The following is a 15,753-nucleotide window of genomic DNA, read 5'->3' as shown; positions in this document are numbered from 1 at the left end:
GGGCCCGGGCTGGGGCGGGGGGCGGCGGTGCCGGGATGCGGGAGCTGCTGCACCTGACCCCCGGCCCGTGGGGCCGGTCCGGAGTGGGCTGGACACGTGGCGGGGGTGGCCGGTCCCGTGAGCACGCGGGGATCGAACGGAAGCCGGTCACGGGGGGCAGCGGGGGCGCGGCGGGGCCCGCCGGCTCCGGCCGTTCCGGGGGCACGGAGCGCCGGGGGTCCCGCTGCGCCCCGAGGGCTCCTCCACGGGCACGGCTCGGCGTGACCCGCTCTCCCTCCCGGCAGCGTCGGGGCTGGCGGAGATGGGGGCACACTGGATCCACGGCCCCTCGCCGGGAAATCCCGTGTTCTGCCTGGCCTCCCGCTACGGCCTGCTGGGCCCGGAGGCCGCCCGGGAGGAGAACCAGCAGGTGGAGGCGGGGGGCCACCCCCCGATGCCGTCCGTCACCTACGGCAGCTCGGGGAAGGTGCTGAATCCCAAGGCAGTGCGCGAAGCCCGCGACCTCTTCTACGCCCTCCTGGCCTCCACCCGCGCTTTCCAGGGATCCAAGGAGCCTCCGTGGCCCAGCGTGGGCCAGTACGTGCGGGCAGAGATCGCCCGGACGGTCCCCACGATGGCGGGCGGCCAGGAGGATGCCCGGCGGCTGCAGCTGGCCGTGCTCGCCGCCTGCCTCAAGCTGGAGTGCTGCATCAGCGGGACCCACAGCATGGACCTGGTGGGCCTGGAGCCCTTCGGGGAGTACGTGTCGCTGCCCGGCCTGGACTGCACCTTCCCAGGGTAAGCGCGGGGCTCCGGAGCGGCACACGGAGGAGCGTTCCGGGGGCCGCCCGTCCCCAGCGGTGACTCCTCCCACAGAGGCTACAGCAGCTTGGCCGAGCGCCTGCTCTCGGATCTGCCCGAGGGCACCGTCCTGTTCAACAAGGCGGTGAGGACCATCCACTGGCAAGGGTCCTTCCGTGAGGAAGGGGACGATGGCAGGGTATTCCCCGTCCGGGTGGAGTGCGAGGATGGAGATGTCTTCCTTGCTGACCATGTCATCATCACTGTGCCGCTGGGTGAGGACACCAACACCTTCCCTTGCCCTGCCCTTGCCCTCCGACCAGCTGGCACGGTTGGAGATGGGCAAGTGGAGGGCAGGGATTGCCTAAACCCATTCCCAGCCTCCCCTCTCCCATTGGGAAGAGGTTGGAAAGGGGTTTGGGGAGGTCAGAGCATCTCAGACACCATTTAGGAGCCCAGCTGAGAGCCGCCCCGTTCCCTGCCCAAACTTGTGGCTGCAGGTTTCCTCAAGGAGCACCACCAGGAATTCTTCCAGCCCCCCCTTCCCGAGCGGAAAGCGCAGGCCGTTCGCAACCTGGGCTTTGGCACCAACAACAAGATCTTCCTGGAGTTTGAGCAGCCTTTCTGGGAGCCCGAGCACCAGCTCCTGGAAGTGGTGTGGGAGGACGAGTCGCCGCTGGAGGAGCCCGACGCTGACCTGGAGGCCAACTGGTTCAAGAAGCTCATCGGATTCGTGGTGCTGCAGCCGCCAGAGCAGTAGGTGGCCGGGGATTTTGGGCATGCGGGCCTCTGGTGGGCACGGGGAGGGGCAGAGCTCTCAGCCCCGCCTTCCCGCCCCAGGCACGGGCACGTCCTGTGCGGCTTCATCGCGGGGAAGGAGTCGGAGCACATGGAGACGCTGAGCGACGCCGAGGTGCTGAGCGCCATGACCCGCGTCCTGCGCACGATGACAGGTGCCCGCCCCGCCGCCGCCCCGGGGCATCTCCCGGTCCTAGCCCTGAGCCCCATCCGCAGGGAATCCCGACCTGCCCGCGCCCAGGAGCGTGCTCCGGTCCCGCTGGCACAGCGCTCCCTACACCCGCGGCTCCTACAGCTACGTGGCCGTCGGCAGCTCGGGGGACGACATCGATGTGCTCGCACAGCCCCTGCCCGAGGACCCCCGCGACCCCCGGGTGAGGGTTCAGCCCAGGGGGTGCAGCGGGGACAGACGGGCGGCGGTGGGGACAGGCACTGCGGGAGCACAGGGAGGTGGCGCTGCTCACCCTCTGCGGGTGCACCAGCGCTCAGGTCACCCGCTGAGCTCCACCGGGGTGGGGGCATTCCCGCAAAAGTCGTGGACAGGCGGCTCCTCCCCACCTTCCCAGCCTCCTCACGGCGCGGGCCGGGTGCCTGAGGAAGGGAAAGTGCCCGGTCTGGGTTTTTAAAGCGGCCGTGCCCCCGCGGGGTGCCGGAGTGCGGGGTGAGGCTGTTCCAGCCCAGCCCCGCGGCCTCTGTGCTCACCCCCCGCCTCTCCGCAGCCCCTGCAGCTCCTCTTCGCCGGCGAGGCCACGCACCGCACCTTCTACTCCACCACCCACGGGGCGCTGCTCTCGGGGTGGCGAGAGGCCGAGCGGCTCAACCAGCTCTTCCAGGCGCCCGTCCCCGCGCCTCAGTCCTGAGGCAGCAAAATAAACCGCGGTGCTTTGCCCTTCGGTCTCCTTTATTGAGAAACCTCCGCGCCGGCGGCTTCTTCCTCTCCGTGGCGGGGTGGGTGCGGCGGGGGAGGCTCCCTGGAGCGGGGGCTGCGCTGTTGGTTTAATACCAGTTGGTGCTGGAGATGGTGTAGCGGGGGTCGTCCAGCGGGTCCTGCGTCGGGCCTGGCCGCGGGGGAGCCTCCGGGCCGGGTGGGCGAGGGGGCTGAGGCTCAGAGACGGAGGAGGGATCCCCTCTCCCACCCGCGGGGGGCGTGCCGGGGCCCGCGGGGGACACGCCGTGGGCCCCGGCACTCCCCGTGCCGCCGGGAGGTGCGGCCGAGCCCCCCTGAGGCCCAAGTGGCGGCGGCGGCTCCGCCATCGCTGTCACTGAGGCGGTTTCCGGTCGCGCCGGAAGTGACGCGCCGGAGCCATGCGGGTGTGGGCAGCGCTGAGGGCGGCGGGGACGGGCCCGGGAACGTTCCGGGAGCGCTTCGAGTTCGGCGGCCGCGATGTGGCCTCGTGGTTCCCGCGGCACATGGCGAAAGGTGAGGGGCGGCAGCGCGGCGGGTCGAGTTCCCCACCGTGCCCACCGAGCGCTCACCCCGCGCTGTGCTGTGTGCTGCAGGCCTGCGGCAGATGCGCCTGGCGCTGCGCCGCGCCGACTGCCTCGTGGAGGTGCACGACGCTCGAATATCCTCCACAGCTGCCGGAGAACCCCGTCCCTTGTCCCTCCAGACCACCCTTGCCCCTCTTCACCTCCTCTCCATCCCCCTCCCGCTACGCTCTTCCAGTCACTGTCCTTAGCGCAGCCACATTCCGCTGTCGGGCCGTAACCCCGCGCTGCAGGAGGCGCTGGGCATCCGCCCTCACGTCCTGGTGCTGAACAAGATGGATCTGGCTGATCCCCGCCGGCAGCCGGTGAGCGCCGGGGCAGGGCCGGCCGGGGGCAGCGGCGGTGTCACAGGCAGGTGACAGCAGTGCCTCTTCCCGTCCCTGCAGGCGGTTTTGGAGCAGCTGAGGCAGCAGGGATGCTCGCACGTCGTCTTCACTGACTGCCAGCGTGATGTCAATGTCAAGAAGGTAGTGGGGCAGCAGCCCAGCCCTGCTCCCTGGTGAGCTCCCAGCCCCTTGGAGAGCCCTCAGTGCTCCAGCTGGCTGCTCCTTTTCCCCCTTCCCTTTCTTTGGGACAGAGGGCTGTCCCAAGTCCTCTGCTCAGCCCCCATTGTGCACATCCCGCTGGTGCAGTGTCACCAAGCGAGTGGCTGCTGCCAGCCGAGGCACAGAGTGACAGCCCTGTCCCTCTGCAGGTTATCCCCATGGTTGCCAGGCTGGTGGCCGATGGCCCACGCTACCACAGGGCCGAGGTGAGGCACATGCACAGGGGTCACAGAATATCCTGGGTTGGAAGGGACCCGCAAAGAGCATCCAGTCCAGCTCCTGGCCCCACACAGACACCCCAACAACCCCACCCTGGGCATCCCTGGAGCAGTGTCCAAAGGCTCCTGGAGCTCTGGCAGCCTCAGGGCCATGCCCATTCCCTGGGGAGCCTGGGCAGTGCCCAGCACCCTCTGGAGGAAGAACCTTTCCCTGATCTCCAGCCTGACCTTGCCCTGGCCCAGCTCCAGCCATTCCCTGGTCCTGTCCCTGTCACAGAGCAGAGCTCGGGGCTCCTCTGGGGACGAGCTGCAGTCCCTAGTGAGGTCTGATCTCAGTGTGCTCTGCTCCAGCTGAACAAACCCAGTGACCTCAGCGAGCCCTTGTGTAGCTCTCCAGACCCTTCCCTGTCCTTGTGTCCCTCCTTAGGACACTCCCTGACAGCTTTACATCTCTTTTGTATTGTGGTGCCCCAAAACTGCCCCCAGTGCGGGAGCTGAGGCTGCCCCAGAGCAGAGCAGAGGGAGGGTGACCCGCCTCTCCAGCCAAGGGACAAGGCTGCTCCCACTTGTGCCAGAAGTGCCTGGCAGGGCAAACACTGGGATATTTCCCTGTGCCAGCTGCCTGTGGCTGCACAGGGGTGGTTGGTAACTCCTTGCCCCTGTCTCCCTGGCTTCCAGAGCTCTGAGCACAACATCCTGGTGATCGGCGTGCCCAACGTGGGCAAGTCCTCGCTCATCAACTCCCTGCGGAGGCTGCACCTCAAGAAGGGTATTTCTGCACAGTGCCAGGGCTCGGGGAGCAGGGGGCACAGTGTCACCTGTGTCCCTGACCGTGTCTGTGCCCCCAGGCAATGCCACTGCGGTGGGGGGTGAGCCAGGAATCACCAAGGCAGTGCTGTCCAGGATCCAGGTACCGTCCCTGCATCCGGGAAAGCTCCAGGCTCACCCAGCTGGTCTTGGAGGGTTCCTCAGGTCACCTTTGCAGCAAGAGCTTAGCTCAAGCTCAGTGCCTCACTCGTTAGCCGCGTGGTGCTAATTATCAGCCCTGCCTCCCCCGTGCCAGGTGTGTGAGAAGCCCCTGATGTACCTGGTGGACACCCCTGGCGTGCTGCCCCCCCGGCTGGGGGATGTGGAGACGGGCATGAAGCTGGCACTGTGTGGTGAGCCAGAGGCTGGGGTCGCGCTGCTGCTCACAACCCCTGCGTGTGAGGGGCTGGAAGAGGGTTGGCCAAGGCTCAGCAGGGCTTAGGGAAGCTGGGGCTTGACCCTCTTTTCCAGGAGCCATCCATGACCACCTGGTGGGGGAGGACATCATGGCCGACTACCTCCTGTACACCCTGAACAAGCAGCAGCAGTTCAGGTGAGGGAAGCGGGGAGGGGTCCCAAGAGGGTGATGGAGATGCCATGCCCAGGGAGTTGTGGGGGTGTGAGCCATGTCCTCTGGCAGGTACGTGCAGCGCTACGGGCTGGGCCAGCCCTGCGACCACATCGAGCCCCTGCTCAAGCACGTGGCCCTCAGCCAGGGCCGCACGCAGAAGGTGAAGGTGCTCACAGGCACAGGTGGGTGATCCGGGGTGCAGGGCTGGGAGTTTTGGGGATCCCAGGGCAGCTCCAGGCTGCGCTGACACTCCTCTATCCACTGCCACCTCCAGGGAATGTCAACATGATGATGCTCAACTACCCAGCTGCTGCCTACGAGTTCCTGCGGGACTTCCGAGCAGGACGCCTGGGCAGGGTGACACTGGACTGAGACCTGTCACTGGACAGGCACTGCCGGCAGCCGGGGGGACTGGGGACACCCTGGTGCCCCTTGGAGCTGGGGACACCCAAACAGGGAGCTATGGGGTGTGATTGAAGTAGCTCTGCCAGAGCTGTCCCCGGATTTGAGCAAGAGGCCGGAGGGACCGATGCCCTGTGGTGTCGCTGTTGCGATGCTCCAGTGGAGAGCTGTGCCCGCCCCGGAGAGCCTGGGGCAGGGCTGGTGCCTCCGGCTGGCACCTGGAAGCCGCCAGGGAGCTGCTTCCTCGCCAGGGAGCTGTTTCCTCGCTGGGTTTGGCCTGCTGTGGAGCTTCCATCCCGAAATAAAGCCTGTGTGGGCAGGGGCCGGGCGCTGGCCATCCCAGGGTCCCGCCCCTCGCCCCGCATCCAGCCACACCTTCTTTCGCCCAATTTTATTGCCGCCTCCTCGGCCTCCGGACACGGCGAGGCCACGGACAGGGGCGCGGTGCGCAGGGGTGCCCGAGCCGGCGGGGTTCGCCTCGGTGTGGAGGGGTGGTGATGGAGGGTCTTCCGCGGGGGTCCTGCCCCGCCGGCGGTGGGTGGCCATAGCCCCGGGAGCCGCTGCTCGCCCGGGGCATGGGGCTCAGCCCCGTGGGGGGCGGCCGGTCCTCACGGCGTCGTGGGTGCACCGGGCACAGTCAGGTCCCCCGAAATCCATCAGCGGCGGAGGAAGGCGGCCAGCGGGCAGAGCCAGGGCAGCGCCCGGCTCGGCGAGGTCCCGGCCGGCGCGGCGGAGGTCCAGGCGCTGGCGGCCGCCGTCCAGTTGCCGTCGCGGTACTCGACGCCGTCTCCCGCTTGCAGCTCTCCAGACAGCCGGGCCCGGCGCAGAGCCGCCCCCGCAGCCACGCCGGCGCCGCCCCGCGGGCGCCGCCGCGCCCACCCTTGCCGGCCACCGTGTCGCAGAAGGTGGCGGCCAGCAGCACCAGCGCCCAGCACGCCGCCGCGCTCCGCCGCATCCCGCACCTGCCGCAGGGAGGGAGGGAGAGCCCCGCCGCTCAGCCGCGCCCGGCCGCGGGCGGGGGACCGCGCACCGCCGCGTCCCGCTTGCGCGTGTGCTGCGGCCGCGCACGCGTGTGTCACGGCACACGCAGCTCCCCGCGCGTTGCATAAACGCGCTGCCCCCACCCCTGTGGATGATGCTCCCGCACACGCACGCTCCCGCACGCCCCTGTGGATGATGCTCCCGCACACACTGGCACACGCGCGCCCCGCGGAACCCTGTGGGTGACGCTCCGCACAGCCGTGGGGATGATGCTCCCGCAAGCGCTCGCACCCACGCGTTTCACCGGCTTCGAACACACCCCGCCGCAGGGCACACTCACATGCCCTCCCTTCCCTCCCCGCCCACGGGGCTCACCGGACCCGGGGATGCCGCCGGCTCGTTCTGCTCCTCTCCACTCCTCCCTGGCCGCGCTCCCGCTGCCGCGCTCCCGCCTCGCCCCCCGCACTCCCCCCCACTTCCCGCGCGGGGGGCGGCGGGGGAATCCCCCCTCCTCACCCTTTCCCGCTCCCTTCCCGTTCCCTGCGGCGCCTCTAAACCCCGCACAGCCCGCCGCCCCGGCCCCCCCGCGCCCCGCGGGGCAGCGCGGCGGGACCCCCGCTCGGGACGGCGATCGGGCCCCGCGCCCCCTCCCACGGCCCGGGGGTCCCGGCCCCGCCCCGCGGCCCCGCCTCGGCCAATGGGAACGGCGCCTCGCGGGGCGGGGCCGGTTGCACCAATGGGGGGCGGCGGGAGGGGCGGGGCTCGCTCCGCGCTCCGCCATGGCCGCCCCGCTGCGAGCGCTTCTGCGGTCCGCCGCCGCCGCCGCCGCGCTCCCCCGAGCGCGCCTCCCGCCGCCGCTCCGCGCCCCCTGCGGCGCACGGGGCTGCAGCGCCGGTGAGCACCGGGGGGGCACCGCGGGGGGTTGGGCTTGGCGCAGCCCAGTGCTCAGCGCCGGGCAGCGGGTCCCTGCACCGGGCACGGTTGTAGCCCCGGACGGGCATGTGCCCATCGACCTGCTCGTGGTCCCTGGGCTGCGTACCAGGCCACGGCACCGGGCACCGTGTCCCTACTTCGTGTACGGTCCCGGCGCCGGGCACAGGGTCTATGGGCTGTGCACCAGGGCCACAGCACCGGGACCCAGCGCAGGTACGGTCCCAGCACCGGGCCTGTGCCCAGCGAGTTGCACGTGGTTCCGGAGCTGCGCTCCAGAGCCCATCACCGAGCCCCGGGGCCCTGCGCCATGTATGGGCAGCGGCGCTGCATACCAGGGCACCGGCACTGCGGCCCAGCACCGGCCACCGGGGCCGCTGGACTGGCACGGGGTGCGTGGAGCCCGCACACTGTCCCAGCACGGGGTGGTCACGGGGCTTCATCTTTGTGGGCTAGGGTGGCACTGGGAGCTCCTCCGAGCCCGTCCCGCCGGCTGCCGGTGACCGCTGGCATCAAGGTCGCCTTTAAATAGCATGGAGTGACAGTGGCCAGGCGTTGCCGAGGGTGGCCGGGGGTCCGCCCGGTGCCCGGCAGCCGGTGGGCTAACGGGGCAGTGCTGGTGTGGCGGGCAGGGGCTGCATTCCAGTACCTGCTGGTGCAGAAGACGGGGGCACAGAAGAATGTGGGGCTGATCCAGCTGAACCGGCCACAGGCGCTCAATGCGCTCTGCGAGGGACTCATGGCAGAGCTGCGGCGGGCGCTGGAGGCCATGGAGAGCGACCCGGAGGTGGGAGCCATCGTCCTCACCGGCAGCCAGAAAGCCTTCGCAGGTAGGATGGGGGCCTCTGCTCACCCCAAAGTTCTGGAGGGGATTGGCGTCCCACTGCACTTTCCTTTGCAGCTGGCGCAGACATCAAGGAGATGCAGAATAAAACCTTCCAGGAGTGCTACAGCAGTGGCTTCCTCGCCGGCTGGGACAAGGTCTCCGTTGTCCGCAAACCCATCATCGCCGCCGTCAATGGCTATGCCGTGAGTGTCCCCCACATCTCCCTGCGCTCCCTGCCCCCACCCTGGTACCCCCTGACCCATCTGTGCCTCCCCTGTGCCAGCTGGGAGGCGGGTGCGAGCTGGCCATGATGTGCGACATCATCTACGCCGGGGAGAAGGCGCAGTTTGGGCAACCCGAAATCCTGCTGGGAACCATCCCAGGTGAGCAGCAGGCACCTGCCAGGGGCTTCCATCCCAGCTGGGGTGGAGACACCCAGGTAACCCTCTCTAAACCTCTCCCTTCCCTAAATGCCCCAGGCGCCGGCGGGACACAGAGGCTGACTAGGGCAGTGGGGAAGTCGCTGGCAATGGAGATGGTGCTCACCGGTGACCGGATTTCAGCAAAGGAGGCAAAGGAGGCAGGTAGGGACGTGGGACAGCTCTGGCACTGCAGGGGTCTGGCTGGGAGCCATCCCCCCACTTCCCACTGTGCATCCTAGGTCTGGTCAGCAAGGTCTACCCTGTGGAGAAGCTGCTGGACGCAGCCATTGCCTGCGCTGAGAAGATCGCCAGCAACTCCAAGCTGGTGACTGCCATGGCAAAGGAATCAGTCAATGCTGGTAGGGGCTGGGGGCCAACTGGGAACCCTTGGAGGGGGGCTACAAGGCCAGGCAGAGGGGTCTCCCCAACTTCTCCCTTGCTTTCAGCCTTCGAAACAACGCTGACAGAGGGGAACAGGACAGAGAAGCGCCTCTTTTACGCCACCTTTGCCACCGTGAGTAGGGGGATCAGCCCCGTGGCATGAGGGATAACAGGGTGGCTGCAGCCCCCTCGAACCTCACTGTCACCTCACCTCTCTTCTTGTCCCAGAGTGACCGCAAGGAGGGGATGACAGCATTCGTGGAGAAGCGCAAGGCCAACTTCACTGACAGCTGAGCCCGGGAGCTGCAGGTCCCTGGGGTGGTGCAGGTCCCCAAGGCCTCCTGCAGCCCGTCCACCCCCGCCTTACCCCGCAGAGGGGACTGGGACCCGTCGGCGAGCCACGCTTGGGATGACAGCCAGCAGTGGGGACCACCTCTGCCTTCGCTATTAAAGGGTTTTCTAGGTGCTGCTGGGAGATGGGGCGTCCTTGCTGCGAGGTCCTGCCTTAGCTGGGAAATGCTGGGGTTCACTGAGCCCCCCCCACACTCCCCCACTGCTCTCTGATGCTGGGCTGGGCAAGAGCAGCCTCGTGGAGCATAGGTCTGGGCGTTCCCCAGGAAGGGGACAGCCTGTGGCACCTTCTGGGGCACAACCAATGTGCTGAGTTTGCCTCAGCCTCACCTGGGCTGAGTCTCCTGTCCCAGGGCATTGTCCTCACCCTGACTGGTGCCTTGGGGTAATCCTCAGGAAGTTCCTGCAGGTTTGGAGGCCCTTCAGTTAGCAACGGGTTTTGATAGTAATGAGGAGCCCACCAGGACATGGAGAGGGGATGGGTTTATTGGTGAGGCTTAAGGTTTGGTAGCAAGGGACAAATTTCCCCAGGAAACCCCAGGGACAGCTCCCACCCTTCATTTCACAGCCCGGCCATATCTCCACTCAACCGTGGTGGATGTAGTCAAGATCCTCCTCCGGGCCATTCTGCACCTTTGGGGCCAGCATCCAGAATGGCACAGGAAACCCCAGGGACAGCTCCCACCCTTCATTTCACAGCCCGGCCATATCTCCACTCAGCCGTGGTGGATGTAGTCAAGATCCTCCTCCGGGCCATTCTGCACCTCTGGGGCCAGCATCCAGAATGGCATACGGGCATTGACCTCCCTGGCATTATCCTGGGGGTGGTACAGGTGGTCACGATCCTCCTCCGGGCCATTCTGCACCTTCGGGACCGGCATCCAGAATGGCACACGGGCACTGGCCTCCCTGCCATCATCTTGGGGGCGGTACAGGTGGTCACGATCCTCTTCTGGCCTTGCTTGGACTTGGGGTGGGCCCCTCTGAGCCCAGGCACTGCTGGAGAAGACCTTTATTCCTGGTTCACCCTCCTCTGGTGCTCCTACGCCCAGGATGCTGCAAGAGGGGAACAAAATCATAGAGGAGAGGTTGCCAAATACCCTCCCTGACCCAGGAGAATCCCACCCCAGTGGAGTGCAGGGACCCTGGTGAGGTTGCCCACACCCCAGGAAGCACCAGTTAGGATCTCAGGGTGCAAAGGGGCTAACTTAAATATTTGTTTCACAAAAGGAATAGAGGAACCAGCTGGATGCTCAGGGAGTTTACATAATTTGGGGAGAAAGGGAGATGGAGCTAGGAACCCCTTAATTTTGGGGGGCAAAGATACCAGGGGGGCACAAAGCAACAATTTATTCCCCCATGAAACACTTTCCATTTTGGGGTGTTAAGCTTTATTGGTTTTTGCAAGCCAGATGGGAGCACCTCTTACCTTTCCTCAGCCAAATCCTGCTCCGTGGCCAGGTCCTTCCACCGGGAGCTGCTCAGAGCCTGTGGGGAGACAAGGGGGTTCCGAAGAGGGGCACGGGTCACACGTGGGTCCCCTCACCAGAGGGGACAGCGGGAGGGCAGGTCGAGGCAGGGCTCACCTGTGTGCTGCCAGGTGCCAGCAGGAGGAGGGCTGTGCCCAGCAGGATGGTCACACTGCGGAGCCCCATGGTCCTCGGGTGGAGAAGAGAGAGATGGCAGAGAGTGGTGGCACAAGCCGTGTGGCCGGTGCTGGCCCACACCATTCCCGTGGCCACAGCTCCTCCCTGACCCAGCACCTCCCGTGCCCACCGGGGCTGGCAGAGACCTACCTGTCCGTGCTGCCTTTTGTCACACCTGCCTCGCACTTTGCCCGCCCCGTGGCAGCCTGGTGGCACAGGGTGGAGCCAGGTCTTGCTGCTGCCCATCCCACGTGAACCTCCCTGATCTGGGTGGATCCAGGTGCTGCTGCCGCCCATCCCAAGTGTCACTCCCGGCCCCAGGTGGATCCAGGTCCCGCTGCTCAGGGGCATGGCACCCCGTGCACCCCTGGGCTCTCCAGGCAGGTCTGTGTCCTCCTGCCAGTGCACGATCTCTGGAGAGATGGGAAATTCAAGTTTTGGCTTGAAATAAGGATTTTTGTCAGGCACTGGCCAGCTGGGAAATACTTTGTTGCCCATGGACTCTGGGAAAAGCTGGTGGCCTAGAAGAGAGACCATCAGTAACTTCAATTTGTTTCCAACAGCAAGGGCAGGCACTCTGGGACCCTGGGCCCTGGGAAAAAGGAATTCCCAGGTCAGAACTCCTGGACCTGAACACAGTAAGGAAGAGCAGGCTGGGCTGCTGCCTGACCTTTGTACCATCACATGCCAAGGCCTGCAGGCATCTCCAGTAGCGTGGGGCCTGCTTCCCTTCCCAGATATCCCAGTGTGGGGGAAGAGCCTCATTCAGGGCTTTAGTGTTGGGAAGTGATTTTTGGTCCCTGCTGAGAGATGTCCCTGGGCGGTTGTGTGGCTGCAGGGTTTGCCTGCTGGAGACAGCACTCCACAGAGCCCACGGAGCAGGGATTAGGGCTGGACAAGCTGGATGAGTTTTAAACAGAGCAAAGCTTTTTAAAACTCACTGGGAAATCTCCTACATCTCCGTAAACATCATTCCCTGCTCCCATTTGCAAGGATTTTTCAAAGCCCCTTTGATCTTTTATTCCTCACAGAGAAGGGGGAAGGGAAAAAAATTGCAATTATAGATCTTAAGCTTCTTGGATAAACATTGTTCCAGAAACCTCTTTTTTTCTCCCTTATGCACAATTTTTGAGTGTCAGGATTCACCAGGAGCCCAAGACCAGTGGCTGTGCTTCCAGCTTTTTTCCAGGAGGATGAGATTACAAAGGAAGGGAAAGGCAAGGGGGAAAACAACCTCCTCCATCCCAACCTGATTTTGGCAGCATCTGCAGCAAAGGGAGGGAGGTTCATTCCACAAGTCTGACTCTGCCTGAGCTTCAAAACAGCACTTATACTCACTATGAAGCAATTTTGTAAAAATTTAAAAATTCCTTTTATTTATTCATCTGGTTGGAAGTCACTTTATTTTAACTCCCTGTGAAAAAGCTTCTCCTGGCCCAGACAGACCTTTCAGAGCAGGTGCCGGGGTGCAGAGGAGACTTCAGTCAGATGGAGGAAGTCAGAACTGAGGACCAACGGGGTTTTTCCCCCCATTTTCTTTTCTCAGTTATTCCAGCTTCCATACAGTCACGTTGTCATCTTGTAACTTCTTGAATCCATTTTTTTTACCTCCAAGAGGGAAAAAATAACCCAATCCTGTGCAGCCTCAGCTGCAGGACAGTTTCCTTAACAGCTCACCACACATTCAGGGTTCACCTTCCTCAAGTCTTGAGGATTCTTAACTCAGTCAGGTGATGCCAGTTCTGTCTGACATCAGGAGCACGTGCCCAAATGCTGGCAGAGCTTTAATTGGTTTGGGTGGTTTATTCCATGGAGCGGGAACTGGAAATATCCCGGGCGGCACTGGCTCCGTGCCTGCTCATCTTGCACAAATCTGCTGCACTGACCTTCAGACTTTTTTCCGTGGTCCTTTAAATCCTCGGGTGGCACCTTGTCCAAAGCAAATTGTGGACGGGATCCTGGAAAGGCAGACAGGCTTTAATCCAAGTGAGGATCCAGCCCTCACAGGCTCACTGGGATGCTTAATGCTCTGTGGGGCATTTTAAGCTCCCAGAGGGGGAAGAGCAAGGTATGGGAGGAGCAGGACATGTAAATCGTCAAATAATTTAAAGAATGGGTGAAATACTGGTTGGATTTCCTGTGCACCCTGCACACTCCTGTCCTGGAGGCCTCTTTACAGCAAGGTGTGTTACCAAATCTAACACCTGGGCAGCTGCAGTGGTTGAGAATAAGGAGCAGGAGAGCAGAAGCAGCATCCTGCAATACCCTGGGAAGAGATCAGGTGGGCAGACAAACACAGCTCCCCCAGCGTACCCACGTCCTGCTCTTCCTGACACCTCCTTTCAAAAATGGCTTTGGAAGCACACGTGGGATTGCTGCCTGGTTTATCCTCAGCACAGGAACACCCCAAGCCGTGCTGCAAAGGGCTGATAAGATGGAGTGGTCCCAGCCCCTTTTGCCCCTGAGGCCAAAGTACAGACCTGGATTTGTAGAGCCGTTTCTCTGGCAGCGGGGGGCCGGGGCTGGCTGCGGGCTGAGAGATCTCCATGTTCTCCTCAGGCCCTGTTTCCATGGGATTCACCTGGAATTGCTCTGCCATCTCCACGCTCACGTCCATGGGCACGCTGGTGCCCTGCTCCATGGGAGAGCTCATGTGCTTGGAGCCACTGCAGGGACAAAATTTTACATCCTGGCTCAGGAGCTGCCACGTGAGCCCAGAGCCAAGGAAATCAAAGGTACTTCATGAGAAAAACGAGTCCATCTGGGATGGATTCCTTCCCAATATCCCATCTATCCCTGCCCTCTGGGAATGGGAAGCCATTCCCCGTTTTCCTGGCACCCCATCCCTTGTAAAGAGTCTCCCTCCATGTTTTCTGCAGCTCCCTCAGGCACTGGAAGGCCACAATGAGGTCACCTCAGAGCTGAACAATCCCAGCTCCCTCACACTTTCCTTGCAGGACAAGAGGAAAGTTCTGCAGTCACCTTTTCACCTTCTTGGGCCTGTCAAAGCGAAAGTCAGCAGGATACAGGTGCACGGTCACCAAGTGATCCTTCCTGTCCTTGCTGCTCTTGAACTTCTCCGTGCAGCCTTCCACCAGACACTGGTACTGAAAGGCAGGGAGGAGAAAGGAAAAAAGACATAACTGGAAAAAAAAACAAGCACACACCAGCCACGAGGCAAGGGCTGGGCATGGCAGCTCACCATATTTTGCTTCTCGGCCATTATCTGGAAGAGGGAGTCGTGCCACTCCAAGATGTGGATGTCCAGGAGATTCCCAGAGGGAAAGGAGCGCTTGCAGAAGGAGCAGACGTTCCTGTGCAGGGTGTTGTAGTGGTGCTCGTAGCTCTCCAGTGTGTCAAACACCTGGCTGCACCCGGAGATGTGGCAGCTGAACTCGGACACCCTGCAGGGAAAGCAGGACTTTAAGCTAAATTAGAGCCTTATTTTCAGCTGCAAACATCCCCTCTAGATGAGTTTATCAGAGAATCCTAGGATGGCTTGGGTTGGATTGTACCACAAAGCTCATCTGATTCCACCCCCTTGCCTTGGTAGGGACACTTTCCACTAGGCCAACACCTGCAGCCACAACACTTGTGGCATTTTTTGTGACTAATCCTTAAAATTAAATGTCAGGTGCAATGGACAAAGATCATGATGGTGCTGGCAGATGGAAACTTATTTGCCATTGGAAACTTATTAACCATTATGGCTTCAGGATCATCTAGATCATGCTCCTGTTAAACAGTGCTTCAGTGAACAACAAACAAGCCGTTAATTAATAAATTAGCCGTCTGAGCTAAGAGTTGCAGTTGTGGATGACAGCCCAGTGCCAGTGATTTTTTAAGAGGTATCCAAAGGTGAACCTCACACAACACTCCAAAGTACTTCCTGGCTTTTAAACACAAGAGCAAGGCCAAGATTCTCCCTCTTGGCCTTCCCCCTTGGAGCTGTGCCAGCTGCAGCAGCCCAGGGAAGCTGTGGCTGTCCCCGGATCCCTGAAGTGCCCAAGGCCAGGCCGGACAGGGCTTGGGGCAGCCTGGCCTAGCCGAAGTGTCCGTGCCCATGGCAGGGGGGAGGAACGAGATGATCCTTAAGGGCCCTTCCAACCCAAACCATTCCTCGATCCCACGAGGGGCGGACTCGGAGCCCGCCCGCAGCTGCGGCGCCGGGACCGCCTCACTTACTTGGGTCTCTCGGGCACCTCCTCGAGGCTGGTGAGGACGCCCTGCAGGTAGAGGTGCCTGTGCACGTCCCCATCCTAGAGAGGAGCAGAGGGGGCGGTGGGCGGGCGGGCAGGGCACAGCGCCAGCCCTTCTGCTCCGCGGCACACCGCGCTGCCGGCGGCCCCCACAGCGCCCCGCGGGGCCGCCTCACCTCGAACAGCGGGTGTTGGGGGCCGAGGCGGAGGCGGCGGGGGGCGAAGGTGAAGGGCGGGGCGGGCCGAGGGGCAGGCGGGGATGGGGGATCCTGCGGGAGCGGGGGGAGCCCCTCACGGAGCACGAGGCCAAGGCGCGGCGGCAGCGGCAGCATCGCGCGGCGGCGGGGGGGCGCAGTGCGCATGCGCGGGGGCGCGCTGCCAAGGTTACCGCGCCGCCCACCGCGCATG

At 63.7% G+C, this 15,753-nt stretch overlaps 5 protein-coding genes across 6 annotated transcripts; 3 read left to right on the top strand and 2 right to left on the bottom strand.

The window, feature by feature from the left end:
• The first annotated feature begins 6 nt into the window (after positions 1–6).
• PAOX (polyamine oxidase) lies at positions 7–2,691 on the top strand. Its single transcript, XM_041474790.1, has 6 exons — positions 7–777; positions 856–1,055; positions 1,281–1,536; positions 1,621–1,733; positions 1,795–1,952; positions 2,298–2,691. The coding sequence occupies exons 1-6, from the start codon at positions 302–304 to the stop codon at positions 2,436–2,438; spliced, it is 1,344 nt and encodes a 447-aa protein (XP_041330724.1). The 5' UTR covers positions 7–301; the 3' UTR covers positions 2,439–2,691.
• A 28-nt stretch (positions 2,692–2,719) lies between these two features.
• On the top strand, positions 2,720–5,983 carry MTG1 (mitochondrial ribosome associated GTPase 1). The gene is made up of 11 exons (XM_041474778.1): positions 2,720–2,998; positions 3,079–3,143; positions 3,267–3,371; positions 3,453–3,533; positions 3,761–3,817; positions 4,508–4,598; positions 4,678–4,739; positions 4,893–4,989; positions 5,108–5,189; positions 5,277–5,389; positions 5,482–5,983. The coding sequence occupies exons 1-11, from the start codon at positions 2,884–2,886 to the stop codon at positions 5,577–5,579; spliced, it is 966 nt and encodes a 321-aa protein (XP_041330712.1). The 5' UTR covers positions 2,720–2,883; the 3' UTR covers positions 5,580–5,983.
• A 1,366-nt stretch (positions 5,984–7,349) lies between these two features.
• Positions 7,350–9,624, top strand: ECHS1 (enoyl-CoA hydratase, short chain 1). Its single transcript, XM_041475039.1, has 8 exons — positions 7,350–7,484; positions 8,153–8,350; positions 8,422–8,549; positions 8,630–8,729; positions 8,826–8,930; positions 9,008–9,127; positions 9,215–9,282; positions 9,378–9,624. The coding sequence occupies exons 1-8, from the start codon at positions 7,370–7,372 to the stop codon at positions 9,441–9,443; spliced, it is 900 nt and encodes a 299-aa protein (XP_041330973.1). The 5' UTR covers positions 7,350–7,369; the 3' UTR covers positions 9,444–9,624.
• Positions 9,625–9,745: 121 nt separating this feature from the next.
• Positions 9,746–12,389, bottom strand: PRAP1 (proline rich acidic protein 1). 2 transcript variants are annotated; one of them, XM_041475026.1, is made up of 5 exons: positions 11,297–12,389; positions 11,087–11,159; positions 10,930–10,988; positions 10,163–10,556; positions 9,746–10,031 (listed from the first exon to the last, which is right to left on the bottom strand). In XM_041475026.1, the coding sequence occupies exons 2-4, from the start codon at positions 11,153–11,155 to the stop codon at positions 10,217–10,219; spliced, it is 468 nt and encodes a 155-aa protein (XP_041330960.1). In that variant the 5' UTR covers positions 11,156–11,159; positions 11,297–12,389; the 3' UTR covers positions 9,746–10,031; positions 10,163–10,216. The 2 variants fall into 2 exon arrangements, with proteins under 2 accessions (XP_041330960.1, XP_041330951.1); XM_041475017.1 differs by having other exon boundaries at positions 9,746–10,133; positions 10,265–10,556; positions 11,087–12,389.
• A 119-nt stretch (positions 12,390–12,508) lies between these two features.
• ZNF511 (zinc finger protein 511) lies at positions 12,509–15,752 on the bottom strand. Its single transcript, XM_041476285.1, has 6 exons — positions 15,522–15,752; positions 15,332–15,405; positions 14,349–14,550; positions 14,129–14,253; positions 13,627–13,812; positions 12,509–13,104 (listed from the first exon to the last, which is right to left on the bottom strand). Exons 1-6 carry the CDS (start codon positions 15,750–15,752, stop codon positions 13,035–13,037), a joined length of 888 nt encoding a protein of 295 aa, XP_041332219.1. The 3' UTR covers positions 12,509–13,034.
• Between the last annotated feature and the right edge of the window lies 1 nt (position 15,753).

This window comes from Pyrgilauda ruficollis, unplaced genomic scaffold, assembly GCF_017590135.1.
Source record: "Pyrgilauda ruficollis isolate IOZ18807 unplaced genomic scaffold, ASM1759013v1 scaffold11, whole genome shotgun sequence".
NCBI classification, from domain to species: domain Eukaryota; kingdom Metazoa; phylum Chordata; class Aves; order Passeriformes; family Passeridae; genus Pyrgilauda; species Pyrgilauda ruficollis.
This window is presented reverse-complemented; position numbering and strand designations above follow the sequence as displayed.